Source organism: Nelusetta ayraudi, unplaced genomic scaffold (genome assembly GCF_046127955.1).
Source record: "Nelusetta ayraudi isolate G7.1 ecotype Tasmania unplaced genomic scaffold, CSIRO-AGI_Nayr_v1 ptg000123l, whole genome shotgun sequence".
NCBI lineage: Eukaryota > Metazoa > Chordata > Actinopteri > Tetraodontiformes > Monacanthidae > Nelusetta > Nelusetta ayraudi.
The window spans coordinates 277,501-287,848 of NW_027466173.1; the positions used below are offsets into that span (position 1 = coordinate 277,501).

Genomic DNA, 10,348 nt, shown 5'->3' on the forward strand with positions numbered 1-10,348 from the left:
TGAGAGAGACATGTTTCTTGGTAGGAAATGAAGTCAGTGGCCGACGTAAAGTGATGTCATCAACACGAGCGGAGGTCTTTAGCGGTGAGACTCTCACGCACTCCCTTCATCACCGCTGCCCGCCGCTCACTGTGCTTATCAGCAGAGTGAAGCACGGAGCCAATGCAGAATTCTCTGTATGATTCAAACTTGACACGAGTCCCAGCCCAGCGCTCAGCCGCATGCAGCGTTTTCATGGGAAATGTGCTGGGGGTCAAGGAGCGCCGGAGGAACTCGAGCTCGTCAACAGCGATACTGTGTAATACTGCGTAATACTGCGTAATACTGCGTAATACTGCGTGTGTGAGGATTGCAGGGTTGTTGTTTTTTTTTGAAGACTAATGCAACTGCAACGCAGCCGAGCAGTCGACCTTCAACGACACGCTCGCTAAGTGGGAGCGCCGACGAGGAAGACCACCGAGGAAGACCGCCGAGGAGCGGAGGAGTTCCGCCGGAGTTGCGGCTGAATGCAGTGCTGGAGGTGGTACCTGGAGGAGCAGGTGGTATTTGAGGATCCTCTGCACAGGTTTGAGCAGGTAGGTCTCCAGAGGTAATGAGTGGTGCAGCGTCGTCTGCCTCTCCTGGAAGAAGTGAACCAGACTCTTGTTCTTCATGCAGTCCCTCAGGACGGCGACGGAGCTGCGGAGGGGAAAGAGGAGGAGACGCGAGCGTTACTCTGACTGGGAGCGCTGGGACGCTTGATCTACGAACCAACACCAGATTAATCTTACTGCAGTGCCATTATACACTTTTATTCATGTATTTATCGGCTGTATATCAAGTTTTTACCAATATATATATATATAAAACAAAAAACAAATATGACACACTGCACATTGAAGTCAATTAATATATTTGAAACCCCCAAAACCATGAAAAGAAAAGATGTAACAGTTGCTAAATGACTGTCAGTGACGGATATACGTTGTACTGCATTCAAATACTGACTGGGAATATTAAGAATGATGATGAGTAAAACCACCAGCCAAGTCTGGCTAAACACAGCTGCTGGGTGGAGGTGAGATTAGGAGGAGGAGAAGAAGAAGATTGTATATTTTGCTGTATCCCAGTGCAGTCACTTAGTGCAGTTGTGCAGCCTGATGGCTGCACAGGAGACTCAACAGGGGGAGGAGCATTGGAAACATGTGACCTCCGCTGATGAACGGCAAGCGGAGCGAAATGAAACACAGGGGAGAGAGAGGACGAGAAACACGATAGAGTGTCAGCGACGGAGGACAAGCATCCAGACAAAGGAGAAGAAGAAACCATCACTTAGCCTGACAAGCAGTTAGCGCAGGTTTAGGGAGGAGGGAAGAGGAAATGAAAAAGGTGACGTGATGAATGGATGCAAATTCCACGGGACATCCATCACAACTGCAAGTGAAAGAGCACGGAGGAGGAGGAGGAGCAGCGAGGGAGAGAGAGAGAGAGAGAGAGAGAGTGATGAGGGGTGATGAAGGCGAGAGCAGATTCCTCAGCAACCCGGTGACTCTGTAGCCAAGGAATGTTGGTCGGCGGTGGCTGGGGGGTGGGGGGTGGGGGGGGGTCGAGAAGGAAGGAGGTCAAGGTGATGATGGGAGTTTCCTCCAGACAAACGCTTCAGGTGACAGCAGCGACTGACTCGGTTTCCTCCTCCAATCATGGAGCAGAAGACCCTGTGAGGGTCACATGACTGAGCTTGAAGCAGACACCAGAGCCTGCAGGACCTCCTCTGCATGACAGGACCTCCTCTGCAGGGTCTCCTCTGCAGGACCTCCTCTGCAGGGTCTCCTCTGCAGGACAGGGTCTCCTCTGCAGGACCTCCTCTGCAGGACAGGGTCTCCTCTGCAGGACCTCCTCTGCAGGGTCTCCTCTGCAGGACCTCCTCTGCAGGACCTCCCCTGCAGGACCTCCTCACTTGAGGAACATCATCTTCCCCTAATATCTACTAGTGAAAATGAAAATGTCAAGTTTGACAAAAACAACCAAAAGCCTAAATGAAGCTGTAGTTAGAGAGGAAACTAGGATGGATCTGATATCAAGCATGTATTTATATATAAATACATCATAAATAGAATGGTGCATTGTTTTGAGGGGTGTGTTGTGTCGTCGATGATAAATGTTCCTCTTTGAATAGCAGCGCTGCTTGCTAACGTGGACCATTGTTCCTGCTGCTGTGAGTGACTCTACACTGCAGGACGAGATGAGTTGCTCTCTGGCGGCCCGGAGCTCACGCTGGTTGCAAAGCTCGTGTTGCGTTCGCTGACTCAGCCGCCGGGAGTAAAACACATTTCTGCGTGGAGTCGGTGACACATTTTTGCATGTTGCTTTGAAGTTGAGCGGCTGATGAGGCAACGACTGTGTAACAACTCTGACGCCGCTGCTGCTGCCGCCGCTGCTGCTGCTGCTGCTGCTGCTGCTGCTGGGGTCTCAGGGTTCTGCTGGGTTCCCCGGTCAAGGTTTCTGGTCTAGTTTGCTCCTCACCCAGCTGGAGCTTGAAGGAAGCGCATTGCTGCCACCCTAGAAAATAACATTGTCATGCGAAGCTATCGCGATATTTCCTGGTAAATTCGTGAACACGCGAAACCATCACGTTGTTTCCTGATGATTATCACGTAAGGAGGTTTTATTCCTGGGGTTCCCATTTCTCAGCTCTACCATCCAGCTGCCGGTGTTGAGGAGAGAGGAAGTGAAGGCTGCTCTACTGTGGGTGGCATCACTCTACGGTCACACCGTCTCACTCTCCCACAGAGTAACTGCACCATCATCAGCACCATTAAAAAAAAAAAAAACAACCCAGTTCTTCTTTTTAATTGGCAGACGTTTGTTGTGTTGCGTTTGCAGTGCTGCCTGTTCTCTGCTTGTTGGTGGTTCTCTGCAGTGCTCCCTCCATGTCTTCTCTCCGTCTTCTCCCTCACTCTCCAGATTGTCTGTGAGGTTCGAGTGCAACAGAAAGGCTTTTTGTCTCTTGTTGCGAGGAAGTGGCCTCTTGTCCAGGGTGTAACCAACCTTTGCTCCCAGACCGCTGGGCCGAGCTCCAGCGGCTCCGGCGGCTCCAGCGGCTCTGAGTGCAGGAAGAGCGGTGACGGAGGATGGAAGCTGGACAGAGCATCAGGACCTGCAGGATTCTTTCCGATTGGAATTTACTGTTGGCGTCGAGGATACGATTCAGTCCGCAGAATTAAAGGGGCCCTGTTATCAGTCACTGACTTTCAGCTGTGTCACAGCTCTGAAGGCCACATTGGGCTCGGGAATGAAATACTCCAATCACTCTCACGGTTCCCTCAAAGACTTGAATGGACAGAAAATAGTTTCAGTTTGTGACTTTATACAACTTTATACAGCTATGACTGCAGATGGGACGTGAGACTGACTCACCAAGCACACAAAAGGACAACTTGCTCTTCTCCGACTGGGCTGGAGTTCTGCAACAAGACTTTGCTGGACCTTCTACAGCACAAGCCACTGAAGCGTCGCTACGTCAGCGCTAGTAGCCGTTTCAACCACTGCTGCCGGCTGGTGAGCGGCTGGCCAATCACAAGCGAGTGTGTTTTGTGAGGCCTGTGCAGCTCAAACGAGGAGCTTACTGGACACTTGTTGGACACTGAGCTACTGGTCCAGTTCTAATTCTTTGGCGCCTATTCTAATTCAACATATTTGCATCTACTTGTGTTCTCTGGTGTTCCAGTCACCCTAAAGTCAATTCACTCGTACGACTCTATCAGAAACACCAAAGCAACACTCGCAGCATTACAGCGTCTGTGTGATGGAATCATGTCTGCATTTGAAAACGATTCTCTTCAACAGTCCCTGAACCTTGTTCACAGCCGTGTTGACACCATGATGGGAGGCACTGGGACATGATGGGATGACTGGATGACTGGGACATGATGGTCACCATGACAGGAATGTGCCACCCCAGCAACATCTGAAACACCTGGAAACTCACGTGATGACATCATCACCCACACACTGCTCTGACTCAGCCAGGAGGACAAGCTCACACTGCATCAGCTCTGCACGATCACACACACACACACACACACACACACACACACACACACACGATAAACACTATCGGCAGACTTAAAAGGAAACAAGCAAAATGATTTCTGGAGTAAATCACATCAAAGTCTGACAGAGGTGACATCTGTTTGGAGGAGGAGCAGAGGAAGAGAGGGAGAGAGAGAGAGAGAGACAGAGAGAGAGAGAGAGAGAGAGAGAGCAGAGAGAGAGGGAGGGGGAGAGAGAGGGAGAGGGAGGGGGAGAGAGAGGGAGAGAGAGGGAGAGAGACAGAGAGACAGAGAGAGAGCAAGAGAGAGAGCAAGAGAGACAGAGAGAGAGAGAGAGAGCAAGAGAGAGAGAGAGGGAGAGAGAGAGAGCAAGAGAGCAGACAGAGAGAGAGACACCAGGCCAAGAACAGCAGCAGTTGACAACGCGTCCTTCTAAATCTCAGTGCATCAAAGCCGTCTCCTCCTCAGAGGATGAGGAGCGATGACAAAGGAGGCACCATGATGAACTCAGGCTCACTGGACTACAAGATGTTCTCCACTGATTTATGAGGAGGCATCGTTTGTCCTCCTGAAGCCACAACCCTGACTCACCCTGCAACACCCTGCAGCCTTTCAACTCCTTCTCTGTGATTTATGCTTTTGTTGATGATTTTTTTTTTCAAACGTCGCCTTTAATCTGACGTTTGTCGTTGTGAATGAAGAACGCTGTAAATTCACCAAATAAAATAATAAAAAGGCTTTGACATCTATTATCGGATCAAAAGCTGTGAAAAAAAACACACACATTTTGTTGTAGTCCTAAAAATGTACGACGTCATCGTGTGTCAGAAAGGTCCAGTAGGATGATGACAACCAGGTGACACTGACTGTTCTCACCATCATGGAGGAAACATGTTGCTGTCATGTCACTGGAAAATGAAGCAAAGCAACGTTGCAACCAAGTCAGTGTCTGTGAAGCCCCACCAGGGGGTTTAGCTTCTAGAACCACCAAGAACCATCTAGAACCATCCAGAACCACCAGGGGGTTTAGCTCTTAGAACCTCCTAGAACCACCAGGGTGTTTAGCTCTTAGAACCACCTAGAACCATCCAGAACCACCAGGGCGTTTAGCTCTTAGAACCTCCTAGAACCACCTAGAACCATCCAGAACGACCAGGGTGTTTTCCTCCTAGAACCTTCTAGAACCTCCTAGAACCACCTAGAACCATCCAGAACCACCAGGGTGTTTAGCTCTTAGAACCTCCTAGAACCCTCCAGAACCAGCAGGGTGTTGAGCTCTTTATTGAGATGTCTCTGCAAACACTGCAACCATGGAGGAGATGCAGCTGCTTGGTGACTGACTGACTGACTGTTGATATAATTTCTTCAAGTTTGGCAGGCCAGATTAAAAAGGTTAATGGGCCGCATGTGGCCCCCAGGCCGTAGCTTGCCCACCCCTGTGCTAGACTGAAAGAAAGCCAGTGAAAAGGTTCAGGTCACAGCACAGATGTGAGTTGGAAAACCCAGCGAGGTCTCGTCTGCAGTTCCCGGCAGAGGAGCCGAGGAGGAGGAGGAGGCGGCCGTGAAGCCCGAAGCTCGGTCCAAAACATGACTCTGGCGACTCACGGCAGCAGCGCAGCGAGCGATCGGGTTCCGCTCTCGCAGCGGAGCAGTTGGCAGCGGCCAGCTGGGAAAAAAAAGGAAAAGATCCCCTTGTTGGAAATTCGATCTCCGCTGCGGGAGATTTCTTCACGCTCATTATGTTTGGGCTCGTCGGGTCGCGGCGCTTGTCTTGGTTTGATGTTTGCTTGCTGACGAGGAGGCGGCAGGTTCTGCGGGCCTCAGAGAGACGACGCTGCGAGCGGAGAGGCAGCGAGGGGCTTCGCAGAGCCGCTGACCTACTTCTGCTCCCGACTGCTGGACCTTCAGGAGGCGACAAGGGGGAGCAGCTACACTGAGGGAAATACAGGGAGGTTCAGGATGGGAGGGGGGCGGGGGGGGGGGGGGGTTCAGGAGGGTTCGGTTCAGGAGGAAAGGGACCACTGGGTTTTCGGCTCGGAGAAGAATGAATAAGATTGTCAGGTTGTTATCGACCTCCTGCATGTGAAGGACCATCGAGACCGGTGTTTAGGAGCAGCCAGGGGGAGGGGGGTCCACGTCTACTCACACACACACACACACACAGAGTAAGAGACAGAGATGAGGCTAGAGAGAGAGAGAGAGAGAGAGAGAGGGAAGATAATGGCCTGAACATCTGGACAGACCAACACCTCCAGCATCACAACATTCACTGCTTGTCGACGGTGATGGACGGATGAAGCTTGGGCGGCGAAGCTTCATCCGTCCATCCGCTTCCACCAATCCCATCCAGAGACGCCTGGAGGAGGTTCTGCACGGTCAAAGAGAGACGTGACGGACGGAAAGCCTCCAGAGGAACCGTGAAGCCACAGTGCAGAGGAGAACCTCCCCGGTGGAGAGGAGAACCTCCAGCGGAAGCCCACCCCGGAGGACCCGCGGCTGCTTGGACTGCTCATGGAAAGGCAAATGAAACGAAGCAGTAGGAGAAGAAGAAGAGGCGGAGACTCACTTTGGGTAGTTCATGCAGTAGAGGGTGTAGATGTCGAAGGCTTCACTCTGCGAGGGAACAGGACAGGGGGATTATTACAGCGTCATCACTCCGTTCACGCAAAACTGACCACCGGCTCATTGCAAGGCCGGTGGTCACTTTGACTCGTGTATTCGCAGGCAGCACGTTCAGAGTTCAGTCACACAAAAATCATAAATCAAGGCAAATTTGGATTTTGTGCTGTCTCATGGTTCTGTTCAGCCCGTCTTGTCTGTTGGTTTCGTGGCGTCTTGTGTGGCCTGCACTCGCTGCCGTGCAGGTGGAGCCAAACTGGGAGGGTGCCCTCACTGACTGGGAAGACTGGTTTGGTCAGACTGGTTGGTCCAGGTGTCTTCCTGCAGGTACTGGCGAGCGGCAGTGTGTGGTTGTTGGTTGCTGACCAGAGGTCAGAGGGAAGTTGCTGATACAAACCAGCCTGTTAGCGTAATCAGCTGATTGGATTCCTGTCTCATCTCATTGGATTTCAGAACTGAGGGATCGGTTTGTTCGCTCAGAATGCCGCGCTTGTGTCTTTGCTTCCCTCTTCCTGTAATTCCACTTCCTGTGTCAGTGTCTCAGCACCACTAGCACACAAACACACACACACTCTGAGATACATAGTGTGTGTATGTATGAGAACCGTTCCAAGGGGAATAAAAGCAAATTACTTTTATTGTACTGCGAGTACACACTTTTAACTGTATTCATGGGCTGTATATTAACTTTTTTTTTTTTTTTTTTTACCAATATAAAGATCACAAATCAAGCCAAATATGACACACTGGACCTTTAAGTTGAAAATAATAAATAAATATGATATTTAAAAGCCCTCAAACCATGAAAAGAAAACCAGTAACAGTTGATAAACGACTGTCTATGGCCAGCATGCGTTGCACTGCATTCCAATGCGTTCAATAAGACCTGATTTAGAATTTCAAAAAAATGATGGCGAGTGAAACCACCGGCCCAGACTGGACAAAGACAGCTGATGGGTTTCAAATATATCTATGAGAACCATCGGAAGGGTACGAAAACCCAATGACTATGAAGACACCATGAGTGCACACTTTCCCTGTCTGTATTCATGGGCAGCATGTTCAGCTTTTACCAAGATAAAAAAAATCCTACATTAGACCACATTTGACACCGTCGGACCTTGAGGTGGCATCGGGCTGAGGTGACACCGGCGCCACCAGGCTGTGTGGCGTGTTGGCGGCAGTGCCAGCTGCTCTGCGCTGAGGTCTGTGCTGCTGCCACGAGTCACGATGGCGCGACAAGAAGACACACAGCACCGCTCCTCATTCCTCACTTTACAATCCTCCACGGGTCCGCACTCCACACGCGAGGAGGAGGAGAGACGTCGGGGCGACACACATTTGTCAGATTGCAGCTGCTATGAAATTTATATCTGCTATTCTGAACAGCAGGGGGGGTGGGGGGGGGTGAGGGGGAGGGGCGAGGGGCGGGGGTAGCAACTGAGAAATAATTCACATTCATTCATAAAGATTTTTTTATGTTCAACCTCTTTGAGTTCTGAGCTGAAAAAGTACAAACTTGTTGGTTAAAGTCCAGGATGAGTGATGAATGCATTGTCCTGACCTTGACATTGGAAATCAAGGTCGTCGGCACCTAGCTGTAAATCCCCACCGATGGCGGAAAATGACAGTGAAGCTAACAGAGGTGTCGCTGCGCTAGCGCGCTAGCTACCACGCACACACACACACGCACACACTCACAGGGCGTCTGCAGCTGCTCACCAAACATGGCAACAATGTCAGTACTGTGTCATACATGAACACACACACACACACACACACTTGCACACCACATGTACTGAGTGGGTGTTGGTGGGATCAGTGGCAGCAGGCATACGGTGGCCTGAATGAAGCTCGGGCTGCTTTACTGGCTGCTTCACGTGTTAGATTAGATCAGATGATTAGATTGAACTTTATTGATCCCAAAATTGGGAAACGATCAGCAGCCCGGTGGCAGAGGGGTGAACTGCACTCACTCTTTCAACGAAGCACTCTGCGATGGCCGCGGCGTGAGGACAGCGCTCCAGGTCCTCCAGGAGGTCGCTGAGGAGACACACAAACACACACCAGTCAACGTTGACTTTGGTCGTCAGCAGTTGGGATTATTCCTTCGTCATTTCATTCCATGTGGATGAGTTTTGGCGCTGAGCAAATCACGCCGGTACGTGAAGGCCGTCTGATGTCAGCAGCGTCAGAAGCTAGCCTAGGTCTAGCTATGCTGTGCTAATTCAAACTTTACAATAGGATCAGATGACCCAGTACAGAGCTGCACAGCTGTGAAGGCAGCGTTGTATCAGTGGCCTCTCAAAATAAAACTGTGAAAAACTGCAAAAAAAAATTGGGAATTTTGAAGCATTTTAAATGTAAAAGAAAATGATATTGCAGGTCTAAATGAAAGTTAATGCTTGGGTCACCCGAAACTTGTAAGGATGCTTTCTACAAGAGCAAACCAGAAGTAGCAGAAGTAGCAGAAGTAGCAAGCTGCTACTTCTGCCAATTCATCTGAAATATATTTCTTTTAATTCCTGAACTCCTGACCAAGTGTTAGGGAATACATCTCTGGGCCGAACATTGTGACTGCACTCAGAATTCCCCTCTCGGACCGGCCCCCTGGCGAGCGAACATTTGTTGAACTGTGACTTGGAGTGTATTCACCGCAGACAGGAAACAGAATAAACAGGCCGTATATCTGCCACACACTTTTATTTATGCTGGTCGGCGGCCAGCGTTTAATGCTGAGAGATGTGGAAAACACTTAGGATCAAAACGCTCACCTCACTCACCAGTGATTCACAGTCAGAGGGGGGGGGAGAGAGAGGGAGAGAGAGAGAGAGAGAGAGACTGAGAGAGGGAGAGAGAGAGAGAGAGACCGAGAGAGTGAGAGAGAGAGAGAGAGGGAGAGAAAGAGAGAGAGAGGGAGAGGGGGGGGGGGGAGAGAGAGAGAATCAGCTGTGGCTTGGAAATGAAAGCGGACAATACGGGGATTTCTAATCATCGACGATTTTATAAACCACGGCGAGTTCAAATATTTGAACTTTGCGAGTCTGACATTAAAGTGGCTGAACTTTTCTTTTTTCCCCTCCTCTTCCTCTCCTGCTTCCTCTGCTCTTTTTTCTATCCTGAAGAGGACTTTTGGGAAATCTCCCCGCAGCTGAAAGCGATGTGTTTCCAAGCGCACGGCAACGTGATGACACGCAGACCATAATAACCCCGGACGGCAATGAGGAGTGGCGGCGCTGGGCCTGTCCGAGAGGTCAAAAGTCGAGCTCAGTCTAAACAGGCCGACTGTCTGCCTGCTACCTCCAGGGGCTGAACGCTGAGGTTGAGGGGCCAGAGCGACCAAACAGCAGAGTGACGACAACGACACAACAACAACAACAACGCAAGAAGAACCAGAGGTAATTAATTAATCAGGTGATTAATCTGGGGGGTCTGACCCACCACCGACCCCCCCTGTATTTCCCACACTGGGTTTAATTCTTCCATAAAGAAACCAATCAAACTTGGAGGCGGGCACTAATGGAGGCGGGCACTAATGGAGGCGGGCACTAATGGAGGCGGGCACTAATGGGCTTCCAGTGAAGCTCCACCACAGGTGAGATGTTAACACCTGAGTGACCTCACAGTCACTGCCAAGCACAGAAGCAGGCCAGCGGACGTCAACACAGCACAGGTGAAGACTAGCTAGCCAGGGACGG

General features: G+C 50.5%; 1 protein-coding gene across 1 annotated transcript in view; it reads right to left on the bottom strand.

Annotated features, from left to right (window-relative positions):
- The window catches only part of plekhg2 (pleckstrin homology domain containing, family G (with RhoGef domain) member 2), a gene marked incomplete at its 5' end in the record, with an annotated part of 19,593 nt that extends 10,900 nt beyond the window's left edge, over positions 1–8,693 (bottom strand). The window contains 3 exons of the mRNA XM_076050135.1: positions 528–678; positions 6,598–6,644; positions 8,627–8,693. Coding sequence (XP_075906250.1) covers positions 528–678; positions 6,598–6,644; positions 8,627–8,693 — 265 coding nt within the window. The remainder of the gene's footprint in view (positions 1–527; positions 679–6,597; positions 6,645–8,626) is intronic.
- Between the last annotated feature and the right edge of the window lie 1,655 nt (positions 8,694–10,348).